The sequence below is a fragment of the Erithacus rubecula genome (assembly GCF_903797595.1).
Source record: "Erithacus rubecula genome assembly, chromosome: 4".
In the NCBI taxonomy this organism is placed as follows: domain Eukaryota; kingdom Metazoa; phylum Chordata; class Aves; order Passeriformes; family Muscicapidae; genus Erithacus; species Erithacus rubecula.
Genome location: NC_136686.1, coordinates 9,219,489 through 9,236,588, shown reverse-complemented (window position 1 = coordinate 9,236,588; position 17,100 = coordinate 9,219,489). Strand labels below are relative to the sequence as shown.

Here is a 17,100-nt window from a genome sequence, read left to right as displayed (position 1 = left end):
AAACTGCTGAGTGCTCATACTTCAACTAGGTGTAAGAAACAAAAATCAAGATGTTGTGGTGCTTCATTAAGAACAGAAGACAGGAAAGTGGAATTTGAATATTAATTAAATAATGAGGAAGACTGAAAGAGGAAGACAAACCAAGCAAACAGTGAAACACATTAGTAGGAAAGAGAAGGTGAGAGGTCATGGTGACCCATCTAGTGAAGGCTGCTGAAAACCACTCTTTGGGGTGGTTGAGATCCTATATAAAAGGATTTCAGAACATGAAATGTGCCCCTCAAAAACAAGATGATGAAGATGATTTGAAGTGAGGTGGAGAACACACATGTGCAAAAATCTACCTCACCTCAAAAAATGCTTTTATAAAAGTCACCAGAAGAGAACACCTGTAACTGAGATTGACATTTGTGTCATCTCCATGGGCTAGAGTTAAGAAGATGAAGATCAACGAAACAGTGATAAAGAATCATGATCATTTCATAGAGGAAATGCTGAAAAGTAAACTACCTTGTCTTCCTTAAAAGAGGGAAAAAATCCACAAAACAGACTAATACCATTGAAATGTTTTATAGTGAGGGGAAAAGATCCCTTCTGAGTAGTGAAAATAGGGAGCTGTCTGAAAACTAAGCAAGTTGCACGAATTGGACATGAGTCATACTGCTAAAAGGAAAGATTTTCTGTGGTCTGCAATATTTGAAGGAAACATCTTTATAAAGATAAAAAATACATTTTGAACAGCTTTATAGCAAGTATCAGCATATAAGAATACAAGCATGGCAGACTTCTCATGTTTCAGCAGGTGGTAGGGTTTTTTAAAATAAGGGATTGTCATTGTTTTTGAAGAATATAACAAGGCAAACAGCAATTCTGTCATTTTACCCTTGCCCAAGATGCTCAGTTGTTACTTTGCTCTTTCCTTATTCCTATCAAACAAACTCAGGACCCTGCTACGTAGCTCACTTGCGAGATGTCCTGTTCCAGGAACTTAGTTCAAATAGAAAAGATGGAGCAGCAGAACAGGTTCTGCAGTGTCTTCACAGGGCAAACCAGGGGCTGGGACACGCAGGAACCAGGAGGGTCGCGCAGAGCCACGCACCGCACTTGCCATTCCCGAGTGCCACTGCTGCTCCGGCAGAGCAGGCTGGGGAAGGTAAGCGGGGATGCGGTGGCACCAGGCTGGCTGTGCCCTGCTCCCCGCTCCCCCTGTGCGCGGATCAGGCACACGCACGCTGCCTTTCCCTCGCTGTGGCCCGGGAATGCTGTCCCTGCCAGGGATGCAGCGGTACATTTATGGCAAGGGGTTCGAGCTGCGGCCGCAGCTGCGATCCCGGCCCAAATCAGGAGAGGGGAGCCCCAGGGGGGATCGCTGCGCCTCTGGAGCCCGGCACCGGCCTTTCCACCGCGTCCCTGACTCCCACCCCGGTTGGGCGTGGGGGACGCCCTGACGGCCCCCCCGGGCAGCGCCGGAGCGCTCAACATTGCCTTTTTCGGGCTTTTTTTCTCTTTCCTCCCTGTGCGCGGTTTTGTTTGTGGTTTGTTTTTTTTCTTTCGCTTCCCTTTGTCACTCCTCGCAGGCCCAGCATCCCGGGACCGCCCCGCCCATCCCGGCCCGGCCCGGCCCGTCCCGTCCCGGGCGGCGGAGGAGGAGCCGGCGCGGCGGCTCCAGGCCCGCGGTGAGCGATGTCCCTGGCGGAGCGGCGGCGGCGGCGGCAGGAGGAGGAAGAGGAGCGGGAAGGGGAGGCAGGGGATGGGGCCGGCGCCGGCGAGGAGGTGGTGCAGATCCGGCTGGGGGACAAGTGCTACCCGGTGTGCAAGAGGAAGCTGATCGAGCAGAGCGACTATTTCCGAGCGCTCTACCGCTCGGGAATGCGGGAGGCAGGGCAGGGCCAGGAGGAGCAGCTGCTGCGCGGGGGGCTGAGCGCCCTGGGGCTGGAGCTGGTGCTGGACTTCATCAACACGTCCTGCCTGGCCCGGCTGGAGCAGGAGGAGGGCGGCGAGGAGGAGCCGCCGCTGCTGGAGGAGCTAGTGGAGGCCGCGTCCTACCTGCAGGTCACGCCCCTGCTGCGGCTGCTGCTGTCGCAGGTGCGGTTGGGCAACTGCTTCGAGCTGCACCGCCTGGCGCAGGTGTACGGCCTGCAGGACCTGCACGACGCCTGCCTGGACTTCATGGCCGCGCACTACCACCAGGTGCTGCGCAGGCCCGACGCCCGCCCGCACCTCCTGCTGCCCCCTGCGCTGCAGCAGCAGCTGCGGGAGCGGCGCATGAGGGGCACGGCCACGCTGGTGCTGCTTGGGGACTTCATGGGCGCCTGCCCGCCCGGGCTGCCCGCGGGGGACGCGCCCTGGCCCATGCTCCGCTACGACGAGGAGGCGCGGCGGTGGCTGCCGCTGGCCAACAACCTGCCCGCCGACCTGGTCAGCGTCCGCGGCTACGGCTCGGCCACGCTGGACAATTACCTGTTCATCGTCGGCGGCTACCGCATCACCAGCCAGGAGATCTCGGCCGCGCACTGCTACAACCCGTGCCTGAACGAGTGGAGCCAGCTGGCCTCGATGAACCAGAAGAGGTAACCCTGCGTCCCTGTCTGCGCTTGGGATGATCCTCTTGGGTCAGTCAGTCAGTCACTGGCTCAGCCTTAGGGACACCATACAGACCTGTCTGTGCTCTGAACCACCCAAGAAACCCAATGAGAAAATTCCTTTCCTGCTTTCCTTGTGGTGTATTGTTAACTCCGATTAAGTAGGTGACAAGTTTTTCTGCTCTTAGTGAGGATGTACAGGCTGTACCAGAGCTGGAGATGGCCAAAACAATTTAGTTGCTGCAGTTGTCCAGTGGTTTGTAGTTCCGTAAAAATCAGAATGTTTGGTAGGCCTGCACTTCAGTGAAATACCAGAAAAACGTCAGGAAGATGGTGAGAAATTTCTCACTTGATGGGAATATTTGCATCTGGGAATCATTCATCGTTTTGGCGGTTTTTCTTTTTTTACCTTTATCCTTTTGAACTGTTTGTTACACATCGATGTTTTCGTTTGCATTTAGAAACACGTAATTTGTACTTGAAAGAGTAACAGAGACCTAGCCTTGAGGAGGGCCCAAGAAGAGAGGCCTTCTCCCTCGCCAAGGCTGCGGCTCCTGTGCCTTAACCACACTTGGGAGTTATAAAAACAAAGACTTTCATGTCACTGAAACAAACTGGCCTTGTTTCCATTTTAGTAAAGGTGTTGTAAATTTTATCCTTTTTCTCTGGCAAAGAAAAGGTCAGGAGGTCACAATTCACTGTGGAATGGAAATCCTTTTCTCTGTGCAGTGAATTGGAAGCGCGTGCACAGAGACCCAAGCCGCTGGCATAAACTCTTTGTGTCTGGGTAGTTAAACTGCGGTCTCTATTCCTGGCTCTATTGAGCTTTTGCCACCTAAAACCCCTCAAAAAAGGGATTAGACCTAAAATTAAGTCTTTCCCATTTCACCTTTTTTTTCATCCCCACTTCTTTTATTGGGAGGATTTTCCGGAAATAATCACCTCCCTAAACAGTCATCACAACTTATCAGAAACCATTTTTCTCAGTGTTTCTGACTGCTTGGAACAGCACTGGGAAAAAAGTTTCATCTGTAGAATGAATGTTTGGCTTTTAAACACTACAAACACCTTTTCTTAAAGACCTGTTTCTTAGAGGCTGAGTCCATAGCAAGAGTTTGTGTAGTCCACTCTAGATCAGCCTTTTTTCCTCCACACTTTTCCTTTTTTTTTTTGTTTTTGATGTATAATCATACTTGAAATAAATACATGGATATTTTCTCCTATTGCTGTTTTCAGTGGCGTTGCCACGCCAACTTAATTTTCAAACCCATCACAGGTGACAGCAAGGTTCCTTAGAATACAATTTCACATTAGCCATTTGCTGCAGAAAGGCAGCAGGAAAATGGATATTTTTGGAATAATCTGTATTCTTACATTCCATGGTAGTTATTGCAGGCCAAAAACTACCCAGAATTACACCTGCCAAGTAGCACTGAGGATGTTGCTCCTTGAGTAACTGCGGGAGCTTTTTTTCATGGAAACTTAGCTGACCCCTTCACAAAACACATTTCTGATTTTAGCAACTTCGTGGAGTCTCAGGTCTGAAGTTAGTTGTTAGCTTTCTGTCTGACACATCAGCTCCCTCTTAACCTGCTTGGTGTTTTGTGGCAGGGAGGGATGGCCTGTGCCTAGGAGCCAAGAGCAGGGCCATTTTTAACGTGAGGGTTTTGCCTGCTACAATGTCCAGTGCTGATGCCTGTCTGCCACACTTCTGTGCTGCAATTAGAGCTGCAGTTTGCTTGGCATTCTATTGTTAGTTTCTTATACTGTAGTAAAATAAGCAGAGTGGTTGCCCAACCTTCTGCTTAGAAATTATGGCCATGTGACTGTCTGGCAAATGAATTTATGTCAGCTGATATAATTACATCCCATGGGTGAAATTCGACATACCTTCAGGGAGTGCTCTATTTTCCATTGAAGTTGGTTTGACTTCAGACAGCCGAGGATCTGGATTTGTCCTTCATGAATGACTGCATGTGTTGGCTTCAAGGGAAGGCTGAGGAATTGAAAATGTAATTTTGCTGCTTTCTTATTCATATAAGAGTTTTTTGCCCTGAACAAGCCTTTTAAGTTCTATGGTATTTTTATGATTAATTATTTCCATTGTCATAATGAAGAATCCCAGAATGCTGGGATTCTCTCTGCATGCTTAGATGAAACACTCTTAACTTACTTCTAAGAAGCAGACAAAAGCCACCTGAATGTTTAGTGGCTATTCTGGTTTGGGTCTTCACTATTGGCTTTCTGTTTAGGTGTTCAGGTCTTATTACTTTAGTTTCAAACTTTTTTACAGTAGGCAACTCCTGTATAATGTTCTTGTGATGTCCCCAGGAGCTTCAGAGAGTGTTATTCCCAATTTGTGCATACCTAAGGGAGCTAAAATCATGTACTTGGGTTCACAAAGGAAGCTTGGGGCTAAGCATGGAATTTCTCAATGTCTGAGTGCTAAATCCAGTGTGATCACAAATAGTCCACAACAGATCATATTTTCTAGACCATTTCATTCTAGAGGTCTTTCTCTACTTGGAATTATCAAGACAGTGACCTGGACTTTTTAATAGAAGCAACTCCATGTAAGTGTTGCCCAAGATCACTTGTGGTCTTTGGGGTCAAGAGGGTAACAAAGTGCATAGGGGCCTATTGCAGTAATGTGCTTGAATGCTTTTCCAGACTTTTTTTTTTTTTTTTAAAGTGAACACTGTTGAAATTTTCTGTTTAAAAATATTATACTCATAGGATTTCTACTGCATGTGCCAGTTAGAGCTGTATATTCCACTTCTGTTTTCCTTCAGAACCTTCCTACTCATAGGCCTGGAAGAGCTATGTAATCTCCAGACTGGAATTATGCACATGGAACATGATTTTGTGAGCAATCTGTGCCTGAATCTCTGCCACTGAGGATTCTTGCAGGAATATAGGAGATGATGTGTCTGGGGAATACTAGCTGTTCAGGAGACCTTCTCCTTCCTCCTTTATATTACTGTTTTAAAATTCACTCAAAACTCTTCTGTGCTGGAAGAAAATAGACTTCAAATTTTTTTTAAGTTAGAACCATTCATACCTTACTTACCACAAATACATCACACAGTTCTAAAGCTAAATGTTTGATGCAGTGTACTCTGCAAATTCACATAAGCAATATAAAAGAAGGGGAAAAAAGGAACTCATTGAAAATACATAAAACACTTTGGAATTGCTCTGTAACTGCTTTCATGACTCCTCGTCTCTGTTGCAGGTAATTTACCTCTAGAATAAAGAGGTCGTCTGACTTTTGGGAAATTTTAAGGTTAAATTGATCATTTGGCAGGAAGAAACAACCTTGGCTTAATCCAAGGCTCATGTTCAGCAGCAAGACCAAGGCTACCTTGCAAATAAATCCACATTCAACTTGCTCTTGAGATCCTCCAGCAGTGTAGATTCCAACCTACACTGTAATCCTTCTCCCAGGCGTCTTGTTCCCATGTTTAGCCACTTCTCTGATCAGGAAGTCCTCTCCAGTATCTGGGTTAACTCTTTTTTGTTGCACACTAAGTGAGATTGTCAGTGAGCAAAAACCATGTGTGCTGGTCCTTCAAAGCCACTGCCACGATAGCCTCCTGCAGATACACCTAACACAATCCAGAGCCATGGGGTGGGGGAAGTTTGGGAAGCTGTGGAATGTTTTCTTGTGTGCAGAAAGCCTCTCTCACCTCCAGCTCCTTTGAGCATGCATTATATTTTCCTTCCTTTATGCATGCAGCACGTTGCACTTTGTTGAGTGAAGAATGGATTTTGAGGGAAGGTGAAACCCCATGGCTCCCACTTGCTGCTGTTCCTGGGGTCCTGTTCCGAGTGAATGGGGCAGCAGAAGGCAGCTCCTACCTCATCTTGTCCCAGCAAGAAGGGACTCACCAGGCCTGGCTTTTGGAAAGTACATCTTGGTCCCTCAGGTTCAGAAAAGTTGCAGGTGTGAGCGGAGTTCAGTCGTGGTTGAATCTGATGGATTTGGCCCCACTGTTTCCAGGCTGTAGTCCATGGAACAGTTGGTTGTGGAGAGCTGGCTCCCTGCTCAGTGTTTACTTTCCGTGTTTCCAGCTGCTCCAACACATTAAAAGAGAGTAAAAATGCACTAAATATTTCCTAATGTGCACTCTCCATAAAGACACCTGCTGTTACTGGCATGGAAAGGTGAATGGCAGAAGTTTTTCATAACATATTGAGCCATTGTCCAAACTTTCATATAAAGTATGCTGATGGATACTTGCTGCTACTTTTGAGTAAAATGAACCTTATTGTTAATGAATACCATAAATCTGAGATACCTCCACTGAATGTCGTCCATGTTGATGAGTGTTTGGAAGTAGTTAAATGACTGACAAAACTGTCTGTGGCTTCCCTTTAGAATATTTAAAGCTGAAAGTTGTGCTGTTTGTATTTTAGTAGATCATTTTCCAGTTATTTTTCCCCTTTGTTAATTTTTGGAAATTTTTATTTCTGTCCTAACTTTCACAACAGGTATATTGCTTTGAAAATCATGATGTTTTGTGGGTAGTTATCCTCATTTCATACCTGCTTTTGATTGCCATGTTATTCTGGATTCTCTAAAATGAAAATCATAATTGCTGTTGAGGGAATGTGAACTGACTGACCTAATCATAAATGTCAGGAAAAAAAAAAAAAAAAAAGAATAAAAAGCAATTAATTCCTTCAAACGAGCATTTACATTTCCAAAGCTGTATGAGGCTGACAAGAACAAAGTGATTCCATGTGGAAACAAATCCTTTTTCCAAATAAATTTAGTAAAAAAAAGTTGCAGGGCAGTCTACAGCTAGGCAGGGTTCATTTTGTCCAGACAAAACCCTGCAAAAGTACTTAGTAGTAAATTTTGAATGTTGGATTCCTGCAGGGTGGAACTCCCTTTGCTGCCCAGCAGGCCAGTGCAGGTCTGAAGCATAATTTCAGTTTTACAGACATAACACAGTTCTCTGTTTTGTTTGCACTGAGCTGGTGCACTCCAGGTACTGCCACACATCCAGTTAATTGGGATGCTCATGGTAAAATCTCAATTGGCTCAGCAGAAGAGAAGGAACAATCTTTCTAGGCAGTGAGACTGTTCCTGGGGAGAGGAAGAGCTCATCTTTTGTTAGATCAGCTGCCCTAGCTGGAAGGAAGAGCTACATACACAAATTCTGTCTTCACATCCTCCAGTTTCTTCCTCCAGACCTGCACCTTTAATACCCATGGGACATTTGTTTCTGTCTGTGTAACCTCCAGGGCTTGACATAGGAGACTTGTGGTTCAGGAGTTAGAAAGTTGCTCTTTGCCATGGGTGAATTTCGAGAGCATAGTGGAACAGACTAAGAAATAAATGACCAGTTTGGAGGGCACTGCTCATGGGTGCAATATAATTTTTGTTCAGCTATGGGGAGAACATAGTGTACAGATAGATCTTGCTTCAGAGGATGCATTTAGTAGTTTAATGCTGAATAGAGTACAGAAGATTCTCTCTTCTTTCTTTTGCAGAACAGGATTCAATGTGTTCCGTTTTAAATTGCTTTTTTATTAGGGTTATTAAAGAGATTCTGTAATACAGCCTAAAACAAGTATGCATTTGTAGGCATCCATCAAGTCTTGTTTGAAATTTCTGCAATTTTAAATGAAATTATATCCTTCACTGTGTGTCCATGTAATGCATTTTTCTATACCAGTGGCACATTGCTAAAAGCCTAATAAAAATGAGCTGTCTACTGGGCATATTGGTTAACTGAATATCTACAGCTGAACTGGCACAGACCAAAATACAAAATAAAATGTTCCTCAGTCTCATCAGCATCATCAATAGCATTCAAACTGTCACTGATTACTGTCCTGAGTAATTGCAGTGTAGTTACAGCATTTTGGCCTTGCTCAGAGGAGTTCAGATGCTGCAGATCCTCAGGTGGTGGTGCAAGCTGTGAGTGGTGATGAGTGTGTCAGAGCCTGGGCAGGAAGAACTTTCCTCTGTATTTCTGTACATGGATGCACCTCATTTCAGTGCTGCAACCTGTTCTTTCAGGTCCAACTTCAAGCTCCTGGCTGTCAGTGGAAAGCTCTATGCCATCGGTGGCCAGTCCCTTTCCAACGTGGAGTGCTACAACCCGGAGAACGACTGGTGGAATTTCGTGGCGTCCATGCCAAACCCTCTTGCAGAATTCTCAGCTTGTGAATGCAAGGGCAAAATCTATGTTATTGGAGGATACACTGCACGAGGTAACAAGTTTGCTGTTACTTCTTGTTGGTTTTTCCCTGGTTATTTCCAAGGCCCTGATAGTTTTCTCCTGTATTTTAGGAAGGCTTTTGAACTGGTGTAGAAGGCTGTGTAATGCTGATTAAAACATATAGAAATAAATTGCTGGTAGAAAATAATTGACAAACAAACCAAAACAAAATAGCTCTGTCAGGGAAGAATCAGGTATTTATATTTTTTTTCATATCCTGTGTGGACTTTGGGCTCTGTTACTTGGAGAGAACAAACTGATGGGTACTTTAGCACCCAGCTTAGCCACTACCCCTTTTCTTAGATTTTGATCACACAATACAGAGAGGTCTCAACAGATATATTGTGTTTACTTTTTAAATACCTGGTTTAGACTGTCAGAAGGAAAAATTCATAGAAAATATCTGCCCGCCTTAGTACTTCTCGTGTATTAATAGTTGACATGGTCTTTTCACTGCAGTATTTCAGTATTTCAGAGGCAAATTCAATCTTTACTTAATAACTTAATAAAGCAATCAAAAGCTGAAGCAAGAAACAATACTTTTAGCTTGTTTAATTTCTATACCAAATTTTCAAAGAACACTGTACAGAGGGAAGTCTCTGACAATTGAAGTTCTCTTCTGAGAATTACTTTATTTAATCCAGTGGACAAACACATTCAGTTAAAAAGAGCTCCTATTTGTTCATTCCTTAAGTGCATAGTGCCATTTTTTGGGAGGAAGACATTTTCTCAGAGCTTTAGAAGTCAATTTTTTAAACATGTCAAATGTTCAGTATTTACCAGGATTTCGTAGGTTTGAATTTGGCCTTTGCCCACTTCAGTTGACCACAGCAGTTTTAAGGGTTTTCTTTCCAAACAGAGAATGAAATTGGAAGACAGATTAGCTTTTACAGACAGTACTGCAAGCAAAGCTAAATTGATGTTAGAACAGGCTTCTAGTGTCTGGGCAGATTTGAGCTCTGAATCATTTTAAAGTTTATAGAAGACACACTGCCACTCCATAAGGACCTTCTGGTAATAAAAACCCTCAAAGTCATTTTGGCCAGACCATTCTGACCAGAGCCTGGTGGCTTCTGAGGAGAAAATATACCTGTGTCTGTATGGAGAGCTGTGCTGTGTGTGCTGCTCTCCAGTCCTCTGATCATCCCCACTACAGGATATGCTGGGGCCACTGTACTCCCTCCTGTCCAGCACTGAAACTCTGAGATGTCTGGCATGAAGCACATCTCGTGCTGACAAGTCAGATCCAAAGGGAGGCATCCTAAGAGACAAGAGAACGAGAAGGAGAGGTTGAAACAGGTTAATGGGAAGTCTTATCTCTGGAGACCAGGGTTAGGGGTTTGGCATTTTTATCTAGAGAGAGAGTGAAAGAAGAGGTAAGCTGAAAAATCTCTGATTTGGTTAAGAGTGCTACACAATTTTCTTCCACACCCTCTGCACTCTGCAAGTCCTTTTTCTGATGTTTGTGCTGTGCTTTCATCACGCCTACTCCTGGTGTCATGAAGAGGAAGATTGACATATTGCTGATTCAGATCCCATTCCTTTAAAACTCCTGAACAAGGCATGTGCAGTCAGGATTGCTGCCCTCTGTCAGGCTCCTGGCTCAGTACTTGCTGCCTGTGGTTTCAGCTGAAGGAGAGTTGTGAGTTACCTCTGACTTTCTCCACATTCCAGGGGATTGCTGCTGCCCTGTAATTTCCCAGATCTTTTCCTAAAATCCTTTTTCAATGGAAATAGGGCAGTAAAACAACAGGAAGGTTTGAGCAGTGGATAACCGACACATTTAGGTTTCTGTTCGAATCCAGGATCACTCAAGACTACAAACACCTGTGCTTATTATAGATAATTTCCTTAGCAAGGGTCTAGAATAATTTTTTCTGTGACATCTTGGCTTGGGACATGTAGCCGACTTAGAAACAAGAATTGCCACAGTTACACTGGTGCTTTTCCTTCTGAATAATGCCGATGTTAGAAAGTGTTAAGACCTAAAGCTCTGAGAAACACTAAGGTTTATTTGCTGGTTTGCTATATTTACTATGTAAAACACATGCAGGAATTAATCTTTTTTGTGTTAGGTTATTTTTAGTAATTTTTGGTATTTCTGTATATATCTCAGTTTTGGTATTTAAATTTGTGTAGAGCTTTCTCCTGAGATTGCACTTTCCAAAAGGTGGCAGGATCTGGAATTTCCCACTGTAAGTTATAATGACACTTCTCTTGAGTTTGCAGTTCTCATTTGTGAATCTAGATCCTAATAGAAATTTCAAGTCAGGCACTGTAGTGTTCATATTTTGTATTGTGGGTTTTGTTTTGGGTTTTTTTTTTGTTGTTTCAGTGGATATAAAAGACCCACACAGTGAATGGAGAATGTAAGGGCCATGTTGAAATGGACTTCTATTTCATACACCTCCTATCAAATACTACATTTTCCAGGGGAAGTTTACTGCTATAGTTACTCAGAGAAACTTAATTGGGACTTCTCCTCCCCTTAATGAGTCAGAGAATGATAGGTTGGTTGTAGGCAAAGGTCATCTATACGTAGAGCTGCAGTTTCACAGAGCACTGCCATGAAAATAATCAGAGTGCAGATACTGGATGGAGCAGCACCTCCCTGATCAAGCCACTGATGCACTTCATTCATGACAATATTTCTGGCTATTTATGCCTGTGCCCTTACAGAACTTGTCAGTATGTCCCTGTCTGCTCTGCCCCTTGGGAGCTTATCTGGAAGTCATCATGCAGGACAGACTGGTAATGTGGAGCAAATTTAATAAAAGACCTGTCTGGAGTCTGCAAACCTGTTCCTACTTGTCACTTGAGATTGGATTTGAGCTCAGATCTCCAGAGAATGGAACTGAATTTACTGAGTCTTGTGCTTTCTGTGATAATTTAGTGAAGCCTTGGATGAAGCCAAGGTCTTCACTGCACCATAAATCAGGGTGGCAATGTAATAGTGGAATAACACTATTGTAAATATGTGCACCCACTGAGTTGTGAATTATGGAGGTGATTTCAACTTTCTTCTGAGCCTCTGCCTAATGGCAGGGCACAGAGTTCCTGGTTCTTAGCTCATTTTGACAGTGTGTGCTTCTGTCTGTATGAGGTGCCCTTAGGTCATCCAGACCACTTGTTGAAATGTAACCAGCTTTACAAATTTTAATCCATAAAACTTGGATTTATGGAATGAAATGCGAAGTATCAAAGTTAAGCTTGGATGATAAATCAACACTTGACAGCCGTTCATGAATGTACTGTCTTCATGATAGTCTGATTCATCTGCGAGCACTTCTGGAGAGTAGAATATTGCTCCATTTTCCTCTTTGTAAAAAAATATTTATGCATCAGAGACAAAATTAAAAGCATAAGCTAAAATGTAGGGATTATTCTGCTAAAATCTGAGGGCCCAGACAATTTACATCATGTAATTTGCCAGATGTAGCATAATTTTTTTCCCCCGTGGCAAGGAACAGAATGTTCAAAGTTTCTTGTCAAGGCCAAAGAGCTGCAGTTGTCACTGATCACCATTTCTCCCCTGGCTTGCCCTGCAAGTGTGTGAGCAATCTTCAGTAAAGGCAGAGAAGAACATTCCCTCACGAATGCCTTCAGACAGAATTATTTATTTGTGAAGGTCTCCTCTCTGTTTCAGGCAGGAACATGAGCATCCTGCAGTACTGTCCCACTTCTGATTCCTGGACCAACTTGGAGCTGTGTGACGTGCATGTGCGCAAGCAGCAGATGCTATCTGTGGAGGAGACCATCTACCTGGTGGGGGGCTGCATCCTCGACCTCGGACCGAGCCAGAGGTCCAGCCCCAGTGAGGACATGCTCACTGTGCAGTCCTACAACATTGCCACCAAAGAGTGGCTCTACCTCAATGAGAACTCATCCAAATCCGGCCTCAACTTGACTTGCACTCTCCACAACGATGGAGTCTATATCTTGAGTAGGAATATTACTGTGTCCTCCAGCTTGGAGCAGCGTCTCTTCCTCAAGTATAACATCTTCACGGACACTTGGGAGTCGCTGGGGCGCTTCCCAGCCTTTGGACAAAACATTCTGATCTGTTCTATGTATTTGCCTGATGGGCGAGAAGTGTAACAGCACAAGAGTTTTCAGTTCATTAATCGTTCTTTGATGAAATATTGCTCCCTCTGAATAATTCCGTTTTCCAAATGTAATGTGGTTGCATAATGCAGGCATAAAATACTGATTCCGCTCTCTAAAAAGGTTTCAGAATCCATTATGAAGAGAAATGCTTCCAGAAACGGTTTTAAGATGTTGATTTGAAAATTTTACAGGTTTGGATTAAAATTTCACCAGGTATTGTTTTCAATTTAAACATAAAATTATTGTGTTGGCAACTGATACAGGAGTTCCAAAGGCAAAACTGATCAATCTGGTTTTATTCTTCATCTTAATACACAGTGTAGAACAAAACATACACGTTTTATAAGTGGAAACAATTCAATAAAGTAAATAATTAGTATAATCAAAACCACAACAGGATTTATTTCTTTCAAACTACAGTTTTTACTCAAGCAATGTTCTGTCAAATTCACACTGTTTAAAATTGTTTGTACGATCCCATTTTAATCTCTTTCATGGCAGCAAGATATTCTCAAAGATGCCAGCAATTGGGGTCCCATCAAGAAGAACTTCTTCTGAATTATTTGCAGTGCAATCCTTTGCCAGGGACAGGTAGGAATTACCTACAAGCTACTGTTGCTGTTTAGGAAGTAGATGCTCCTTTAATGGCAGTTGGCAGCATTTCTTGTTACTATTGAGATAGAGATAAAAAGGCTCTTTATTCAAAGGGTGGAGTTTCCTAATTGTCATAAAGGTTTAAGTTTTATTTACCTTGTAATGTTCTGTAGTGCTTAAAACCAAGTTTAAAGATTTGGCAACAAGCTGCTTATTGTGAAAATGTCCCTGAGCACGTGCAGAGGTGATCCTGCTCCAGGCACATTCTGATTGGTAACACTCCTGTGGGACACACATGGGAGACCTGGCTCTTATAAATGACTCCCTGAGCATGTCCCCCAGAGCAGGGACATGTGAGTGTAGTGTCACCAGAAGAGGTTGCCCCAGGCTTGCCAGCCAGTGTTGTTCCTCACTGTAAAGGGCACTGTAAGGGGGTCACTGTGAGCCCTCCTTCGTGGGGATTCTGGAGTTGATACTGCAGGAGCTTCTCCCAGTTCCCGCCTCTTGCCTGAGAGAATTGCAGCCATGATTGGCCCTTTTCTCCTTGTAACTGACAAGTGCAGAAGCATCTTCTTGAGGTGCCTGCCCAGATCTGGAATGTGTGTCCTCACAGCAAGGAGAGGAAAGGCTCTGGGTCACCATGGGAAGAGCCAGGCTAGACGTGTGCTAAATACATTGCAGGGATGCTGGTTCTGCTCCAGATCTTTATCCATGTGATGAGATTTAAAGCACCTGAACACATTCCTAATGTGTGAAGGTGTCTTTTTTGTTTCTTCAGTAAAATTGAAGAATCTGAATCTTCTTTTGAAGCCAGGGGCCTGTTGTACAGAGGATGAGGAGGCAGCAGTGGTTCCCTCAAGGTCCTTGTAACTCCTTGCTTTTCCACGGTTTTGAATAAAATCAGTTCTTGCTAAAGGGTTATCAATCTTAAAGTGCCTTGCCAATCACTGCTCACACATTGATCTTGTTGCTTCCCATCACCTGTAGCAATCCAAACAGAAAATCCCAGGAAACTTCTCCAGAATGAGGGCATTTGTGTTTGAACATTTTTGGGATGAAAGCAGCCACAACACAAGGTATTTTGGATGTCTAAGATTGCCCTTTTTGGGTGGAACTTCTGCAGCTTGGTGGAGAATGTCATGTCTTAGCCCAAGCTGGTGCTTGTCACTCAGCTCTGTATGACTTCAATTAGCTAAGTCCATGTTGATGTGTTTTTATTGCCTTTGAAGAGATTGTGCAGCTGCTGTGTTTTGACAGCAGTATCAGACCACACAATTGCTCTTCTGCATTGGAGCAATAAGGTGACTTTCATAAGATGCATCTTCCAGGAGTGTTTCAGAGTGAATATAAGCAGTCACATTATGCTACTTGTTTTCCTAAATTCCTTTCACTTGCAGATTCAGTCCCCTACAGTCAACTGTGACCACTGCTGGTTCAGGGAATCGCATCCAAATTGTAGCATTCTCTTTCCTAGCAAATTAACCAAGAAACCCCATCACTCCTAGGTTTGCAGTGGGGTATTTCAAATCAAGCCTTTCAAACCTATTCATTTCTTAGTGCAATCATAATTCAAAAAACTATGACATCATCTTCTTGGTGCAATTACTCTTTTTCAGAGGAGGCCTTTCCACACTGGGTTTTTTTTTGGTTTCAACTTTCAGCAATCAAGTGACCACCTTGGAAACCTGCTCAAATGCAGAAGACAAAGATGTGTCTGACTGTAAATACAGCCAAACCCTTTTGTCAGTCCATGGTTTAAATGCCTCCTGCACTGACATCTGAAAGTACTGCAGTCACAAATCAAAACTGGTCTTCAATTTAGTTGTAGCATGAATTAGAGTATTATTCTAATTGTACTGTGTTACTACAGGCTGAAATAATTTTGTTTTTTGTTTTTGGGGGGTTTTTTTAACAAATTCTTTACAGAAAAGTATGCAGTGTTTGTGGCCTCATGCCTCAGGAAAGAAACCAAACACTGTAATGACTGTCTCATGCCCTGTTCATTTTCTTTCTTTGAGTTTTATACTTCATATTTTCTTTTATGTTTTGGGGCAAGGAAAAGTGTCTGAGAGCCACTAAAAGAATTAAAGCACTGCTTTTTAGCCAATGAAAATGTTGTTCAGTGATCCAGTGTGCTCTCCTTTCTCTGGTGGTGGGAGGGAAAAGGCCCTTAATTTTAGAAGCAGCCCAAGAGTCCTTGCAGCCTGATCAACTGGAAATTCCTCTGTTGTCCTCAAGTTGCTCCTAACTTACTATGTGGGCTTGGAGAGATCCTTCTAGCTCCTGGCATCTCCAAAAGTGACATGTGAGTGGGGATGTTCATCTTGTGGGAACACAAGGTTTGTCTGGTATGTTGCATTTGAAAGAGTTCTGAGCATGTGAAGTACATTTGTCCTCAGTTCTGTAACTGCTTCCTTAGCTATTGAGACTTCTTCAGCAAGTGCTAATTACTTCAACCTCTGCTCATTACCTGTGTTTTGAACTAATGGCTATTTCCAGCCTGTTTCTTTCCTTTCTTTTTTTTTTTTTTTTCTGTTTGATCACTCAACAGTCTGTAGTTCATCTAAGTTTCCTGGTCTTGGTGTTCCCAAGTCTGCATCTAAATTCCACACCACTGCTTTCCTGCTGTGTCTGGATTATCCAGTGCTTTATATATCCATTATTTGTCTTCTTTGCCTCATGGACCAATTCCCCTTGATACTGACCAGCAGAGGCTGACTGTAGTAGAGGATGATCCTGAGTTGAAAGAAGGAACAACAGCCCCCAAAGCCCTGAGGGAGGAGTAAACAAAAACTCTGGGAACCCAGTCCCTCCTCGTAAAATGCAAAAGAATTTAAGAAGGTTGCTCACATCAAGGCTAAGAGGGAGCATAAAAGTTGCTTCCTTTCTGGGAATGGTTTGTGGTTTTCAGTGTGAAATAGGAGTTGTGTGGGGCTTAGTTTAATCTCTCTGGCTGCTTTCCATGGGTTTCCCTTTCTGCCCTGTCGGCTGATCTCTCTTGAGCTTCGTATCTGTGTTTTACATTCTTTGAGGGTTTTGCCTTTCTACATCAATGTCCAGCCCATTTTGCTGAAATCACGTGGTAGCAGTTTGTTGGTCTTTCCTGTGTGTTGCTCTTGTTTTCACACTCATCTGTGTCTGCCTGCCACAAAGTAGTTTGTAACTCAGGTATAACCTTTTCATTTACTCCATTTTGGGCTCTGGGAAGAGAAACCAACAAAGCTACAAATGTTCAGTTTTCTTTCATCCTCATTTGAGTGAGAAATGATGCTGCAGGCACTCATTTTGTGGGAGTTGGTGTGTCCATGGCAGGACAGAGAACTGAGGGCACGGAGTGCAGTGACACCACTGACATGCTCAAAACCCAGCACATGCAGAAATTTCTCCTCCCTGCCATCCCTGTGAGGTAAGATGCACCCTGTAAATGGTGTTAAACCAGAGACATCCTTGGAGCAGCTGCTGGCAACACCAGCAAATTTATAGGTGTTCATCAAGAGCCCTCCTTGATGATGTACTGTTATTATTACAATTTACTTTTTCTCCTGGGGCCATTATAATTATCTGGTCTCCCACTCAATGCC

General features: G+C 43.6%; 1 protein-coding gene across 1 annotated transcript; it reads left to right on the top strand.

Annotated features, from left to right (window-relative positions):
• The first annotated feature begins 1,547 nt into the window (after window positions 1-1,547).
• On the top strand, window positions 1,548-13,674 carry KLHL42 (kelch like family member 42). The gene is made up of 3 exons (XM_079305223.1): window positions 1,548-2,570; window positions 8,617-8,810; window positions 12,465-13,674. The coding sequence occupies exons 1-3, from the start codon at window positions 1,684-1,686 to the stop codon at window positions 12,914-12,916; spliced, it is 1,533 nt and encodes a 510-aa protein (XP_079161349.1). The 5' UTR covers window positions 1,548-1,683; the 3' UTR covers window positions 12,917-13,674.
• The last annotated feature ends 3,426 nt before the right edge of the window (window positions 13,675-17,100 follow it).

What these genes read in the sequence shown, in the direction of transcription:
- KLHL42 (XM_079305223.1), top strand. Translation starts at nt 1,684, where the DNA reads ATGTCCCTGGCGGAGCGGCGGCGGCGGCGGCAGGAGGAGGAAGAGGAG. An exon ending in GCCTCGATGAACCAGAAGAG is followed by an intron (nt 2,571 to 8,616) that starts GTAACCCTGCGT and finishes CTGTTCTTTCAG; the next exon opens with GTCCAACTTCAAGCTCCTGG. An exon ending in TGGAGGATACACTGCACGAG is followed by an intron (nt 8,811 to 12,464) that starts GTAACAAGTTTG and finishes TCTCTGTTTCAG; the next exon opens with GCAGGAACATGAGCATCCTG.